At 50.1% G+C, this 15567-nt stretch overlaps 2 protein-coding genes and 1 long non-coding RNA gene across 7 annotated transcripts; 2 read left to right on the top strand and 1 right to left on the bottom strand.

The window, feature by feature from the left end:
* Window positions 1-334: 334 nt before the first annotated feature.
* LOC308678531 lies at window positions 335-7011 on the top strand. 4 transcript variants are annotated; one of them, XR_014028675.1, is made up of 4 exons: window positions 335-1494; window positions 1877-1947; window positions 2207-2370; window positions 6117-6497. It is a non-coding gene; the product is annotated as an uncharacterized lncRNA (long non-coding RNA). The 4 variants fall into 4 exon arrangements; XR_014028676.1 differs by having other exon boundaries at window positions 335-1576; XR_014028674.1 differs by lacking the exon at window positions 335-1494 and adding an exon at window positions 6526-7011 and having other exon boundaries at window positions 1620-1947; window positions 6117-6334.
* A 54-nt stretch (window positions 7012-7065) lies between these two features.
* Window positions 7066-11084, bottom strand: LOC308678530 (cytochrome b5 domain-containing protein 1-like). 2 transcript variants are annotated; one of them, XM_081345760.1, is made up of 4 exons: window positions 10952-11084; window positions 9655-9731; window positions 8543-8761; window positions 7066-7231 (listed from the first exon to the last, which is right to left on the bottom strand). In XM_081345760.1, the coding sequence occupies exons 1-4, from the start codon at window positions 11079-11081 to the stop codon at window positions 7073-7075; spliced, it is 585 nt and encodes a 194-aa protein (XP_081201886.1). In that variant the 5' UTR covers window positions 11082-11084; the 3' UTR covers window positions 7066-7072. The 2 variants fall into 2 exon arrangements, with proteins under 2 accessions (XP_081201886.1, XP_081201887.1); XM_081345761.1 differs by having other exon boundaries at window positions 7165-7830.
* A 188-nt stretch (window positions 11085-11272) lies between these two features.
* On the top strand, window positions 11273-15567 carry LOC308678311 (N-alpha-acetyltransferase 38, NatC auxiliary subunit-like). Its single transcript, XM_081345420.1, has 3 exons — window positions 11273-11392; window positions 12799-12982; window positions 15197-15567. The coding sequence occupies exons 1-3, from the start codon at window positions 11291-11293 to the stop codon at window positions 15307-15309; spliced, it is 399 nt and encodes a 132-aa protein (XP_081201546.1). The 5' UTR covers window positions 11273-11290; the 3' UTR covers window positions 15310-15567.

Below are 15567 nucleotides of genomic sequence, written 5' to 3'. Positions count from 1 at the left end.
CCCTCTTCTTGCTGTGGTGATATTTTCTTTTCAATCGCCCAAGATCTGTGGTCATGAACAATATTTAGACATTCCTGGCACTGGGGGGAACCTGACAAGATTTCTGCATAAAACAAAGATGGCTGCTCTAAATTATTTCTTTCTTTTTTTTTCCCCTCCTCTCCTTAGGCTCTCTCTCTCCCCCCCACCTCCCTCAATAAAAATATTTTTTACGGGGAGGGGGGAAGAGAGAGAGAGAGAGGAGAGAGAGAAAAGGTTGGATTAATCAGTACTCATGCTCAGTTATGACATCAGCATAAAATTGTTAAAGGTTAACTTGTTCCATACTAGTCAGACCCATGACTTTGGTGTATGCTTATGGTTGCTTTACTAGCACAAGAGGGGGGGGAAAGAATAGGGTTGTTTTATTTCCTCCCCCCCTTTTCTCTCTCTCTCTCTCTCTAACTTTAAATACTTCAGAAGGGAGTGGCTTATTTTTTTTTCTTTTTTTCCTCTAGGGCAAGAAAGGAAGAAGAGAAGAAGAAAAAAAACCTCCCTGATTACTGCAATTCATTAAAAGATTTCTCTTTTTTTTTGGTCCACGTTCACAAAGGAGATTTTATTGTTTTCCCAGATGAGATTCTTTTGATACAGGCAGACAAGACACAGCGATGTATGTATGTATGCATATTGCTATTGCTAAGCACATTGGTTTGTGCTTAAATTGTAAGCCGCCCTGAGTCTTCGGAGAAGGGCGGGATATAAATGGGATTAAAATAAATAAAATAAATAAATATGATTTTGGTCAGGTTTTGCATTTTAAAAGAGGCTACGTTAAAATTAATAACGTTTGAAAGCTAGGGTCCGGATACTCTTTTTTTTAAAAGTATGTTAGATTTGCCCCACAGGAATAAATTATAAGGCATAATTAAATTAGTGTGATAAAATATCTATTTACAAAGTTTTTATTTCCCCATCACCGAACTGACAGGGAAGCCGGTTTTCAATCAGATTTGGGGGTGATCATGATGCAGTCCGGCAGGGAGATTGATGCACTTAAATTATTGTATGTGATAAGAGTGTCCAAAACCAACCTTGTATTTTTGCCTCTGAGGTAAGGTTCCCCCAAATAAAAGTACCTTGTTTCTTATGCATTCCTCGTTAGGACTATTTTGTAATACTGTTCCATTTAGGGCTGAAAGTTGTTTACCCTATTTTTATAGCAGGGGAAACAACTAAAACCCATGCCTGTAAGATGGAGGCAAAAATAATTAACAGTAGGAACACAGCATCGTTTTCACTGTCAAACCTAATAGATGTATGCTTGAGTTTTACCAAACTTTCTTTTTTACTGGTTAACACACATCTGTGATAAGAATCTACCCACCAACCTAACAAGAAAGTTGTAAAGGGCCTGCATCTCTTCCTGTCTGGCTCTTAAGATTGTTGCAAATGGAAAGTCTACTAATATCTGAGAATTACAGAATCAGATTTGCCCTGAGCCACTGCACATAAGTAAGTACCGTCCTCACCAAAGAAAACGCGAGGAACGGGCTGCGCCTAAGTCTCCGGTGGCACCACTGCTGCACACAACCAGGTAGACAAATCCCAAGGGGACTGCGACCTTATCCTATTCCTGAAAAGAAAGCTATTGGCCATCCCACCCACTGGGGTTTCCCTCTGAGTAAATACTGAACTACAAAGAGTCTTCAGCGGACAAACTTTGGGGGTCAAGCATCCTATTCTGAGTGAAATGTGCCCAGGGGGGGTGTCTGATCCTGCCTGCCAAATGTACCATCTTCAGTGAATAGGCACACCTGTGCTAAGAGAAACCTACTATAAATTCAAATACACTTGTGGAGAATTAACAGTGCCAACTTTGCTTTGTTCTCCCTAGTTTCACCCGGTCATTGAAAAGCCTACACGTGATTTAAGATTCCAGCGTTATTTCTCTAGTATTTGCAAAAGGTAAAATTCAACTTTTATTTTCTGGTGGGGACCGTGTGTCATGTCGCTTTTAGGGACAGGTCAGTTGGCCGCATTTGAGCTTGACCTGTACTAACCCAGCCCCTCTGGCTAAGTTCGCTAAGCCAACCCTGAAAATTGGATTCATTGAGTCAACCGGGACAAGCGTATTGTGCAAATACAGCCGAGCGGGTTCTATTATTAGCCTCAGGTTTCTGCGAGGTGCACATTTGTGTTAATTTTTTAAAACCTGCTTTAATAGTCCCTTGCAGCAGGGCCCCCTTCTCCAAGCTCCTCTGCTTCTCGGTCTCCAGCGAGAGAAGGAAAACGTTCTGAATCCTGAAGGGCTCAACGCTGGAGAGATGTTTCGGAACAATCACCTACAAACACAACGTTCCTTCGCTCAGGGTAATCCACTTTAAAATGGTGAGTCTTAGAATCATAAATCTGGAAACAAATGAGGCTTATTCAAAGTATTCCAACTTTATTGGAACTGGACCACAGGGCCAGAGTCCTGTTTCAACGTACGGCGTGTTTTGTAGCCTGCTTAGACGCGGTGGCCAAACGGATCGCCAGGCTTACTTTTGAGGCCTTTGCGCATTTGCAGATTTTCCTCTAGCTGCGAGATTTTCCCAAAGCACGAAACGAGACCAAATAGCCCAGAAAAGGAAATCTTGCCAGGATCGTCAGTACGGCATTTTGATATGCGTACGTATTTAAATGCCTGCCGTATCCCCCTCCTGAACATCCAGGAATGACGGTGGCGAGGATGGGACCCTGGCTTCAAATGACTGGCTGGGATGGGAAGCGCCTCTTGATGGCAGCCAAAAAAAGAGGGCCCTGTAAATATTACACGGCACACCTTTTCTTCTCTCTGTTTGTGGCTGTTCAAGCTCAGTCTCGGCTTTTCCCCCCTTCGACCAGTTATTAAGTGTCCACAGAGGAGTAACTCTGCCTGCAGGAGACACTGTTTGCCAGATGAGTGTCATCCATCCCCCGGGTGGCTTCTATATTTAACGCAACACCCTCCGAAGCCCTCCCGGAGCCAGTGGGCGCCAGGCCCGTTCATTCACGTTGAAACGTTTCTCTGGCAATGCCGGAAGCCAGTGCTCCAGAAGAGCCTTGTGAGGTTTCACGCTATCCACCTCTTTGACCCAGAAATGGACTTTCTGGTTGTACGTACAATCGCCCTCCCACCCACCCACCCACCCCTTCCTTCCCAGCGGGGGAGAGGAAGCCTGGATCGGCTCAGTGGCATCTGAATTTGAAGTTTCGCCAGTTCTGAGCGTCCTCTCACCCGTCGGCCAACGCAACGGAGTCCAAGCCTAATTTTCTGAACGTGGCCCAAATCTTTAGGTCCTCACCGTCCAAGGGCCGGAGACCGGAGAGGACATCCTTTTTCCCGCAGGCCCATCTTTGGAGCGTCTTCACCAGGTCCAGAACGTCAGGACTTCCATCCAGGGATCCGCGACATGGCATTTAAAAAGCCGCCTCTTCATTTTGCCTGCTTACCCCCACCCCGCTGCCCCCCTGGGGCCCTCAAAAGGGCCCCAAAGGTGTGTGCTGTTCTTCACACTGTTGCCCTTTCCGTTGTGTACTTGTCGCGTGTTTCCCTGTTGGAAATGTACATGAAAACCTGGAGGCATTGAAGTGAACGCCCGGGGCGCAAATGATCAAACGGAGAGCAGATGCCTCCCTTAGAAACTCATCCCACCTTTTGCCAGATTTTTTTAGCCTCTGGGTCCACACCTTTGGCCGAAGCCTTGAAAACCTGCAACGACTTTCCAGCCGATTGTGAAGGCTAGGTGTTCAGTGCGCTCAACAACGCTCCCTGCACTCCCCCCCCCCCAGGTCTTGTGCAGCCAGCGATTTCAGGTCACACTCTCTGGGGCCTGCTTGGTTTAAGTTGGTTTAAGGGCTCTTGTCCGAGAGCCGCCTTCCACCACCAGCCCACAGACCTTGTCCTGCTTAAGCTGCCTGAAACACCCGGACAATTCCCGATTCCCTCGATTGCCACCCCGCCAGCAGGCTCGGTTACGAAGTAGCTGGCGACAGTATCAAGAGTTCTGTCCTGCAACAAACATCTTGGCTCGACGTTTTCCCAGTCCCGGTTCGCTTGGCTGTCCGTAGAAACTTTTATTTAATGACGGACGACGATGACAAAAACCGCTACGGAGGACAATCCTTTTGGAAGGACTTGGGTTTCCCCTGCTGCGGAGCAAAAGGGCCAGAAGTGGGGAGGTGGGTGGGCAGGGGGACGAAAGAGGGGCAACCCGCGGCCGGCTGGCGCTTCTCTTCTGCAAAGCAGCTGTCAGATGGAAGAAAGAGTTTGCTTGGGGGAGGGGAGGGGGGGCTTTAAAGCCAGGAGCAGGTGGCAGGTGAGGCAGCCCAGCACTGGAAGGAAAAGAAAAGCCAGGTGGTAGGCTTTCTCAGGAGGGGGGGGGATTGTTGCATTTCTCCCCCCCCCCACGAGATGGAGGATGGATGGCAACGATCCCACCTGATCTTGGTAGAAGTAAAAAATCTCCCTGGGGGCGACGGGGCCTGCCAGAACCGTAGATAACATTCAACCTCCCAAGTCTCATTTCACAACTTTGGATTTCTTTCCCCTTCCCCTCCCTCCCTCCCCCTCTTAACAGCTGTCACAGGCAGGAGGGAGGGAAAAAAAGACAGCTGGCCTGATGTTGCCACAGCCAGGCTAGCCGCCTGTGAAAATGGACCGGTGCCCATCCTTCTCTCTCTCTCTCTCTCTCTCTCTCCTATCTCTCTCCCCGCTGCCTTCTGCCAAGACCAAGAGCAGACCTTTCAAGGTCTGCGGGGTGGCTCCCCCCCCCCAACAGGGCTAGAACATTTCTTCTTTGGGGGGTCGTAGATTAAGTTCCCCTCTGGGTGAGTCCCCCCCCCGCGCTCTCTCCGCACATCCCACAGGTGGGCTTTTCTGCCAGTGGTGATCTACTCTTGGCAGGCCCAGTGGGTGCCCCCTTCTCTACGCCTCCTCCCAAAACGCCAACCGGCCTACAGCTTTCTGTAGGAATAAATCAGCCCGTGCTTGACGGGGTTTTTTGGAGACAGAGGTGACAGGAAACGGGCTAAGAAACGAAGCTGTGCGGGGCCTCGTGGGCGAGTAGAGCAGAACGCCTCCCTGGAAGACCTCCGGGTCCAAACCGGCGGGGATCGCTGGCCGCTTTGTTTTGCAAACTGGAAGAGGTGTCCCCGTAGGATCACACTGCGTTTCCACACACACACACCCTCCCTGTCAACGGTGGGCTCGGATGGATGGCAGGCCCACTGGGCCTTGGGGACACACCGGAAGCCTCGGATCAACCTCCCGCAAGCAGCACGCTTGTGCCCTTACAGAGGAGGGTTAAACTCCCCGGTCCCCCGGGGCTGACTTAATTCTCCTTGAGGGTTTTCGGCTGTCCCTTACAACGCGCGCTCCTCAGAAGCTGCCGCCCTGACCGTCTCGTGAGACTGGTGATCTGCGTGCACCTGAGCCTTCGATCTCAACAGCCACTTGAGGCCGATTACCAGCCTCTAAGCCAGGGGTGGGCGACTAGGGCCCTTTACGCACGTGGCTGCCTGGATGGGGAATTCTGGGAGTTGAGGTCCACCGGTCGCAAAGGGGTCACCCCCTGGCTCTGACCCCTGGATCAGCAGAAGCACACAGGCAGATCTTACGGGAGCTGCTGTTTGCAAACACGTTAAGAGCTCCAATAAGAGACAAGCCGAGCCACAGAATCCCTTTGAGGCTGCATCTCAGGATCACTATGGACTAGAATCTCTTTCAGTGGGGTTTTCATCTGCATTTTAAATGCAGAATTATTACAGGTGGTCCTCGACTTACAACCATTCCCTCAGTGATCATTCGAAGTTACGACAGCCCTGAAAATTGGGATGCTTGGCAACCGCCTCACATTTCTGACGGTTGCAGCGCCCCAGGGGTCAGGTGGATCTCCTTTTGTGACCTTGACTTTTAATTGGGAAGGCCAGGCTCACCTAGCCATCACGTTTCTAATTTAACAAGCGCAGCGATTCGCTTAACAGCTGCGGCAAGAAAAGCCGTAACGTGGGGCAAAACATACTTAACGACCGTCTTGCTCAGCAACCGCGATTTTGGACTCAGTCGTGGTCATAATTTGAGGAAGACCTGTATTTATTTATTTATTTTTAAGGAAACACTTCGGGCTTTTTAAAAGAAACGCTGCCTGACATACAGTGAATCCCGGGAACCGATCATGAAAAGCACCACGCAGCCTGTCGTGCTTGACGGCAGAAACGTAATTGACGAGAGACAAGGAAGAATTGCTGGTTTCCGTACAATCGGAGGAAATGGACATTTGAAACACGCAGCTAGCTTTTCCACAAATGCCCCTGAAACCACCGGGGTTTGGTGTGTTTTTTTGTTGTTATTGTTTTATCTATCAACCGGTTGCATTTTAATAAGTCTTCAAAATGATTTTGTACGTCTTTTAAATTTTGATCAGAAGGTGCCCAGAGTTGTCTGAAAGATGGGCAGCTATATAAACATTACAAATAAATTTAAAGTAATGGTGGGGTGTTGTTGTTTTTTTTGGTACTTAGGTAAACGGCATCATCTAAGCAATTCTGTCTGGTTCCCAAAATCCTAAACAAACTAGGATCAAGTTAATATAGGATAGAAGGCCACCAGGAAATACACAGAGATTCCAGAAGAAAACAACGGCAAACCACTCTGGTGCCAGTGCCAAAGACCCGTACGGATCCGTGGTCCCAAATACAACCAAGGATCAAGCCTGACTCAAGATACGACTTTGCCGTTAACGTATTTTCTTTGGAAACCCCAGTTTACGAAAACAAAACAAGTTCGGACTGCAATCCCGGACAGGATTCTTACAAAATCACCCTCGCTAAACCGATTTGCAGCAGGCTTACTTCTGAGAAATGTACGATTCCGATGGTCGCCTATATATTTTTTTTACCTTAACATCTGAAGTTACACGAAGAAAAGACAATCTTTATTCAAGATTTGCTCTTTTCAAGGCATGCGTCAAGATGATTTTTTAAAATAATAATAATAAAAGTTAAACTCGACAACAATGTCTTTCTAATGCAAACATCCCATGTTTTGCTGCTGCGTTTTTAATCCCACTTATCCTCCCAAGGGGATTCTCGGCTGCCTATCTCCTTCCTCCCCCTCGGAGACCCCTTTGCCCTCCAAACAAGCCACTCGAGCAGGAGCAAATAGCCGCTCCGAGATTACTTCGTCTCCTTTCGGATTAAGCAGGATGTTCATCCAGGCCAGAGGACCCTAGTTTAAAAGTTGAGATATAAAATTGGGTGGGTCATTATTTTTAAAAATCACAAATGACTGCACAGTGAGCCATGACTGACCTCTAGTGGCCACAGCAGCAAACGACAGCAAGGAGAGCCCTTAAAGATTCAGCTGGAAGTTCAGAAGACTCGGAAACCGTATTTTAGGGACCCACCGTAATTCGGGGTGCATCTCCCATTCCACCAGGTCTGCTCATGGAGGGAGAAGGGGTTTGCCCGAGGACGGCCCATGCCGCCGACCCTAAAGTTACAATTCGGCGTCCTGCAATTGCTGGTGAGAGAAAGGGGCGCCTAACTGGGGCTTTCAGAGTTGGAGAGAAACTAGGCCCACGGCTAGGCGGGTTTCTAGAGCTCGGTGAGGTCATCGTTGAAGTAGAGCAAAATGGCGGATGTGAAGTCGTCAGCGTCCATGTTGAGCTGGTAGAACTCCTCGTCTTCATCGGGAATGTCGTTGTCCTGAAGGTTCTTGTCCATGTCCAGGACGGTGCCGTGGTACTTCCACGTGTAACTGGCAGCATGGGCGTTGTAGGGCAGGTAGCGCCTCAAGATCTCCCACATGGTCTCTTCTGAGCAGACCTGCAGACGGGGCCCACGGTTGTCCACGGGACCCACAGAAGGGGGACACCCTTGAGCCCCCTTCCCCCCCCTCCTGGGGTCAAGGTGGTCAACTTGGCTTGACTTCCACAGGGTCACTCAGTTTCTGTGCATTGAACTGGACCCAATATAGCCCTAATCATAGTCAACCCTAAGCATGTATAGGTATAGGGTTTTTTTCTCCCTTTGTTTTATTGGCTATGGTTCTTGAAGATTGCCAAGAGAAGTCCACGCGAGTTTCCTCGCCAGCATTCTCGGAAGTGGTTTGCCATTGCCTCCTTCCTAGGGCTGAGAGAAAATGGCTGGCACAAGGTCATCCAAATGGCTTTCGTGCCTAAGGCGGGACTAGAACTCACCATCTGGTGATTGGCCCCAAGTTATCCAGCTGGCTTTCGTGCCTAAGGTGGGACTAGAACTCACCGTCTCCTGGTGATTGGCCCAGACTCACCCAGCTGGCTTTCGTGCCTTAGGCGGGACTAGAACTCACAGCCTCCTGGTGATTGGCCCCCAGTTATCCAGCCGGCTTTCATGCCTAAGGCGGGACTAGAACTCGCGCACACCAAACTGACACTCCTCCAATTTCCAGCCTAAAGCTAATAGCCGCCTGACTCAAGCCTGTTGTGTGAATACACTCAACGTCACCCAGGGAAGGAGACCGATGGCTCCGAGGGTCTTGGGGTCGGGCAGGACTCACCTCGAGGGTCTGCTCCTGAGAGGTCAGAGTGTTGATGATCCGAATGTGCCGGGTTTTAGCAGACAAGATGCCTATTTCGTATATGGGGTTTTTCCACCAGGGCACCCCGAAATCATTGGCCCAGTCCGAGCGGGGAAGAGGCGGCGGGATGTGCACAAACCGGCCCTGGGGCGTGTAGTACTTGAGGCAGCCCGTCAGGGGATCGATGTGTGTCTGGATCTGAAAGGAAACAGGCGCAGGGCGGAAGGCCCAGATTCAACCATCATCTAACAAGGATGTTTCCCTCCAACCCTACGGATGGAAATCTTCCCTCCTCAAAGGAAGAGCCATTTTCCTTCCTTCCACCCTACGTCAAGAAATGAAACCTTTTGAACATTGGCTTAGGATCAGAAGATCTCGACTTCTCGGCAAGAAAAAGGAACGGGCACTGTGGGATCCAGGCAGTCCTCAATTTACAACCGTCGCAGAAGCCAGAAGAGAAATAAACACATCGCTACGCTAACCCAGGACAGGGATTTTGGGGGGGGAACCAAAAGGAGCTTTTTCAAAAGGGGAAACAAAGCCTTTTGAAAAAGCCTCTTTGGGAGCTGGATGACGGAGAATTGCCACAGACCAGGGGTCTTCAAACCTGGCCCTTTGGTGACTTGTGGACTTCAACTCCCGTGCCTGGCTGAGGAATTCTGGGAGTTGAAGTCCACAGGTCATCAAAGGGCCAGGTTTGAAGACCCCCGCCATAGACATTTAAGATAGGTGGAGCGCAGAGAATGAGGAGTGGGTGAGTCCGCCCTCCCACCTAAACTGCAGTCACAGATCGCAATCCTGTGACTGCAGGATACCTAAATGCGGGCCACTTGCCAAGTGCCCCACATGTGGCCACGTGGCTGTATGGGGGGGGTGGGGGAGGCACAGACGCCGAAACTTGGAACCCATTCCCTTTTTTTTTCACATTCTGCCGTAACTTCCAACGATCACCAAGTGACCGGTCTACCCGCCGGCATTCCCCAGGCCCATTTCCTGGGTCTTGCGAAAGGAAGGGCCCGGTTTTATCCAGAAAGGCCCGAAGGCTGACCACCCCCAGCTTGGCGTCCTCGGGCAGACAGATGGACACTCACATCTTTGGTTCTGGGGTTGAACCAGTGGCTGATGTCTCTTCCCGCCACTTCCAGGAGGGGCTTCATGAGGAGGTCCCCTGCGCAGAGAGAGAGAGAGAGAGGCCGCTTAGCCAGGACCCTTTCCTCCTGCTCCTTGAGTCTCAGGGGGTCAAAAGAGTCAACATGGCGCCCGCCACCGCACCGTAAGAATCATAGGGAACTGCAGAAAAGGAGATAGGGGCCCCGCAATTCTGCCCTTTCGAGTTTTTATCGTTTATCATAATGGACGTGTGTTTATGGAAGCCATGCATGTTAATAAAAGAGCCTTGGTGGAGCAGTGGGCTAATGCCTGCTTAAGTAACACCAGCTGCCTGCAATTAGCGCAGGTTCGAGTCCCACCAGGCTCAAGGTTGACTCAGCCTTCCATCCTTCCGAGGTAGGTAAAATGAGGACCCAGATTGTTGGGGGCAATTAAGCTGACTTTGTAATAATGCCGCTTGGGGTGTGTGTGAAAGCCCTAACAAGCAGGCATATACATAGAATGAAGGCTACTGCTAAGCTTGTAAGCCGCCCTGAGTCTTCGGAGAAGGGCGGGATATAAATGGGATTAAATATATATATATATGTTAAGTATTTGTCAAGGCTTTTTGAAAGCACCTTGCTAATTAACTCTTTCATTCCTGCTTTGGCCTGTCTCAAGGCTTATCCACAGGATATAGTCAACTATGACAGCTCATTATTTGTGCAAATTATTCAAATTGCTATATATATATATATATATATATATATATATATATATATATATATATATATATATATATATATATATATATATATATATATATATATGGGGGGCTTTCACTGCAGGGTTGGGGCCGCCATCTTGACTTTTTTGACCGCCCCGCACCATGCCAAGCCTTGAATTTAGCCCTCCAACTGCGATGATGATGATGACGACAACGACAAGAAGACACAAACACCGCATTGCATCTATAGAACATCTCTAGAGCGTTCCTTTTAAGGAAGGATCGTTCAGAAGAATGGATTCATTTGACTGGAGGGGGAGGGGGAGAAGAAAGAAGAAGGAAGAAAAGGAGGAGGAGGAAGAGGAGAAGAAGAAAGGGACCTTGGAGGTCATCTAGTCCAACCCCTGCTCAGGCAGCTTTCTTCCCTGACTGCCCTTCTTTCTACTCCCGTCTCGGATAACCACCCTTCCTCCTCCTCCTCCTCCTCCCTTCAGGTAGACTGCTTCTCCACCTGGAGGCTCCGCTTGGGAAGCCCCGAAACTCACCTCCCCCCGCCCGCCCGCCCGCCTTACCTCTGTTCTCTTCGGCCAGGGGGCTGAGGTCGTACACCCGCCCCAGATAGGAGACCCAGAGGTCCCACGGCCGGTTGTGCACCGCCACCTCCCGCGGCGTGAAGAAACGCGGCCGGGAGGAACCCTCCATCGCATCGCCCTCTCCGGCGCATGCGCCGCGTCCCTCGCTCCCCGGGCAACGCGCCGCCGCAAGGCCCCACGGGAAAGGCAGGCTCAGCTCGCGGGGGGCGGGGACGAAGCAGAAGCCGGACGCGGCCGTGGCGTCGCGCGTGCGTGCGTGCGTAAGGCCGCCATAGAGGGGCCGCGGGGCTTTCTGGGAAGGGTAGTTCTCTCGGCAAGATGGCGGCCCCGCCGGCCCAGGAGCCGATGCCGAGGCAGCCGCCGCCGCCGCCGCTTCCTCGGGAGTCGGACGAAAACGGCTGCGGAAACAGCGCCGCCGAGGTGAGGGAAGGGCGGGGGTGGGGGATAGAAATGGGGGGGTTAAAGCCCCCTCCCAACGATGTGGGACTACAAAGCCCATCTGCTAAGTTGGGAAGGGGGCTGGCCTCTAAATAGTATTGTTAACCTAGCTATGTGTATAACAGCTTAATACAATTAAATTTTTTATTATAGTTAATATAGATAAATGCCTATTACGGTATTATATGTATTAAATTTCGGGGACTTGATTTAATTCATTGTTTTAATCTGATTTTAATTTTTGTATGTTATGTTTTTAACCTTCCCTGTAAACTGCCCTGAGTCCTACGGGAATAGGGCGGTATATAAATTTAATAAAATAAAATATATTATTGTTTTAAATAGTTTTTACAGTGTGTGTGTGGTGTGTGTATGTTTGTATGTGTGTGTGTGTGTAGATAGATATAGATAGCTACAGGTAGGTACACGTGTGTGTGTGTGTGTGTGTGTGTGTGTATAGATACAGATATATAGAGACATATAGATTAGATATGTAGATATAAATATATAGATGTGTAGGTCTTGGCGTATTTGGGTCTTTTCCCGTGTAGGATTGAGGGTGTCTTGGCGACGTTTCAACGAGGTCCCACTCATCATCCTCAGGCTGGTGTCTTCGGCTTTGCACGAAACCGAAGACACCAGCCTGAAGATGACGAGTGGGACCTCGTTGAAACGTCGCCAAGACACCCTCAATCCTACACGGGAAAAGACCCAAATACGCCAAGACCTACATACCTATACCCGTGAAAATCTACGAAAACAAATATATAGATATATACACACCTCTCTGTGTGTGTATGTATGTGTGTGTAGATATAGATATAGATATTTGTTTTCTGAGGTTTTCGCGGGTGTTTGTATGTAGATCTTTGGTCATTCGGGTTTTTTCCCCACGTAGAATTGGAGGTATCAGGGCAACGTTTCGACGAAATCTCATCCGTCATCCTCAGGCTGGTGACTTCAGCTTGCTTCTTCTGAGAGAAGTGGGAGAGATATAGATATATAGATACACACACACATATACCGGTGTATGTATTTATGTATGTATACAAATACATATACATATATACGTATGTATACACGCACACACAGACACTCTATTATGTATGCATTATTATATTATACTATAGTACAGGTGGTCCTCGACTTACGACCACAATTGAGCCCAAAATTTCTGTTGCTAAGTGAGACAGTCGTTCAGACATTATATAATAGATTAATGCAATGCACCTGTGTTGAAAGCAATCCAGGCTACAGCTCTAAAACACCAAGGATACTGCCGTGGGTGCATATTAACCTCACCCAACCTCTGTAAGGACTAGTGGCTTGCTCTCCTTTTGGAAAAATTGGGTGGGACCGAGGACATATTTTCTGGGTGTTTCTGGCAGGACCCGGTGGAAGAAGCAGCTGACTCGCCCTACCTGCGTGCACGACGCAAGCTGGAGAACCTCCTGAACAAAAGTTTGCGGATTCGTATGACCGACGGACGGACCCTGGTGGGCTGTTTCTTGTGCACTGACCGGGACTGCAATGTCATCCTGGGTTCTGCCCAAGAATACCTGAAACCCACGGGTGAGTCCCCACTGCACCCCGGCCTGGTGCTTGACGACTGCGCCCTCATCCCTCTAAAATGACCTGGATCTCTTCAAAAGTCAAGTATTCCCGAGCGAGGCACTCTCTGTGCTGGGTTGTTTTCTTGCGCAGACGTCTCATGACCCAACTAGGGAACGTCATCAGTGCTAGAAGGGAGGGTGGTTTGCAGAGCAGAAGAGAAGAACGGGAGGAGAAAGAGGAAGACTATGGAGTCTTTGGTGTTCTTGGTTGTTTACTTACAGACATTTTACTATCCAAGTAGCGAATATTATCAAGGCTAGAAGAGAAGAGGGCTGTGTGGAGCGGAGGAGCAGGGGAAGAAGAGGGGGGGGGAAAGAAGGGGGAGTGTTGTGGAAGGGAAGAAGAGGTCCTTGGCGCTCTCTGAGCTGGGTGGTTTTCTTGCAGACGTCTCATGACCCAACTAGGGAACATCATCAGGGATAGAAGGGAGGAGGAGGAGGAGGAGGACTGTGGGGTCCTTGGTGCTCTCTGAGCTTGGTGGCTTTCTTGCAGACATTTCATAACCCAACTACGGAATATCAGCAGCGCTAGAAGGGAGTAGGGATGGCGAGGAAGAGGAGGAGGAGGAACAAACTGACCCCTCAGTCAGTCCTTCCTTCCTTTCCTTTCCTTTCCTTTCCTTTCCTTCTATCTCTGATGAGGTTCCCTAGCTGGGTCGTCAAACGTCTGCAAGGAAACCGCCCAGCTCAGAGAGCACCAGGCGCCCCACAGTCCTTCCTTCCTTCCTTCCTTCCTTCCTTCCTTCCTTCCTTCCTTCCTTCCTTCCCTTCTTCCTTCCTTCCTTCTCCTCCCTTCTATCTCTGATGAGGTTCCCTAGCTGGGTCATGAAACGTCTGCAAGGAAACCACCCAGCTCCGAGACCCCCAAGGACCCCACAGCCCTCCTCCTCCTCCTCCTCTTCCTCCTCTTCTTCTTCCTCCTCCTCCTCCTCTTCCTCCTCCTCTTCTTCCTCCTCCTCCTCCTCCCCCCCTCCTGCCCCCTTCTGGTGTGCAACCCCCCCTCCCTTCTAGCCCTGATGATGTTCCCTAGTTAGGTCATGAAACGTCTGCAAGGAAAACCACCCAGCTCAGAGAGCACCAAGGACCCCACACCTCAACCCTGAGCTGCAGATATTCTCTTCTATAAGTAATTTTCTATGCTGTGAACTGACTGAAAGGCAGAGGTGCCACGAAGGTGTGTGGGGGGGGGGGGAACCGCCTTTGTCTCCCCCGTGATAACAAGGCCAATTCCGACGGGGTGTTTAAAAGCACCCCCAGACTTCCTACTGGTTAAGATATAGGGGCAGAGATATAGGGCTCCTCTTCCCCGAAACCAGCCAGCTTCCAACCCACCCTCAGGATGCACAAACCCCACAGGGGGGGCGAGACTAGATGTCCTCTTGGTGACCCCTTGAAATTCTACGAGAGCGGAGGAAAAAAAAAAACCTCATCAGAAGTGGGTTTGTTGGAAAAGTGAAGCCAGGGCGGTTAGGCTCAGAGCCTCTCTCCTCCTTGGGGGGGGGGACGGGGGACTGACTCTCTCTCTCTCTCTCTCCCTGTCTTTCTCTCTCTCCCCCTCTTTCTCTCTCTCCCTCTCTCTCCCTCTTTCTCTCTCTCTCTTTCTCTCCCTCTCTATCTCTCTTTTTCTCTCCCTGTCTCTCTGTCTCTCTCCCTCTTTCTCTCTCCCTCTCTCTTTCTCTGTCTCTCTCTTTTTCTCTCCCTCTTGTCTTTCTCTCTCTCCCCCCTTTCTATCTCTCTCTCTTTCTCTCTCCCTCTCTCTTTCTATCTTTCTCTCTTTTTCTCTCCCTCTGTCTTTCTCTCTCCCCCCCTTTCTGTCTCACTCTCTCTTTCTCTCTCCCTCTCTTTCTTTCTCCCTCCTATCTCTTTCTCTTTTTCTCTCCCTCTGTCTTTCTCTCTCTCTCCCGCTTTCTATCTCTCTTTCTCTCTCTTCCTCTCTCCCTCTCTCTTTTTCTCTCCCTCTGTCTTTCTCTCTCTCTCCTGCTTTCTCTCTCTTTCTCACTCTCTTTCTCTCTCTTCCTCTCTCCCTCTCTCTTTTTCTCTCCCTCTGTCTTTCTCTCTCTCTCCCGCTTTCTATCTCTCTCTCTCTCTTTCTCTCTCCCTCTCTCTCTTCCTCTCTCCCTCTGTCTCTCTTTCTCCCTCTCTCTCTCCCTCCCCCCCCCCCGGTCTCCTCCAGACTCCTTCTCAGCAGGCGAGCCCCGAGTCCTGGGCCTAGCCATGGTGCCAGGCCATCACATCATCTCCGTCGAAGTCGAGCTGGACAGCCTGAACTCCTTGCAGTACCTCTGAAGCCGTCCTTTGACGCTGTCGGACACAAGAAGGGGGACGGAGAAGACCCCCACCCCACCCCCTCCTCGCGGTCGTTCTGCTGGGACGAGGCCCGTGGAGGGCGAAAGCCGCCCCGAAGAGCTGGAACCGCTTTCCTGGCCCTCGCCCCGCGCTAGAAAATTGGAGGGTTCCTAACCATCCAGGACCCCGAGAAAGACGTTGACCTAGGGGGAAGCACCTTTGTCATTTGCCTGCTGTTTTGTTAAATCTCGAACTCGG

The sequence above is a fragment of the Vipera berus genome, assembly GCF_964194415.1.
Source record: "Vipera berus genome assembly, chromosome: Z".
Classification (NCBI taxonomy): domain Eukaryota; kingdom Metazoa; phylum Chordata; class Lepidosauria; order Squamata; family Viperidae; genus Vipera; species Vipera berus.
Note: the sequence above shows the minus strand (reverse complement) of the source record. Positions and strands in the feature narration are given on the sequence as shown.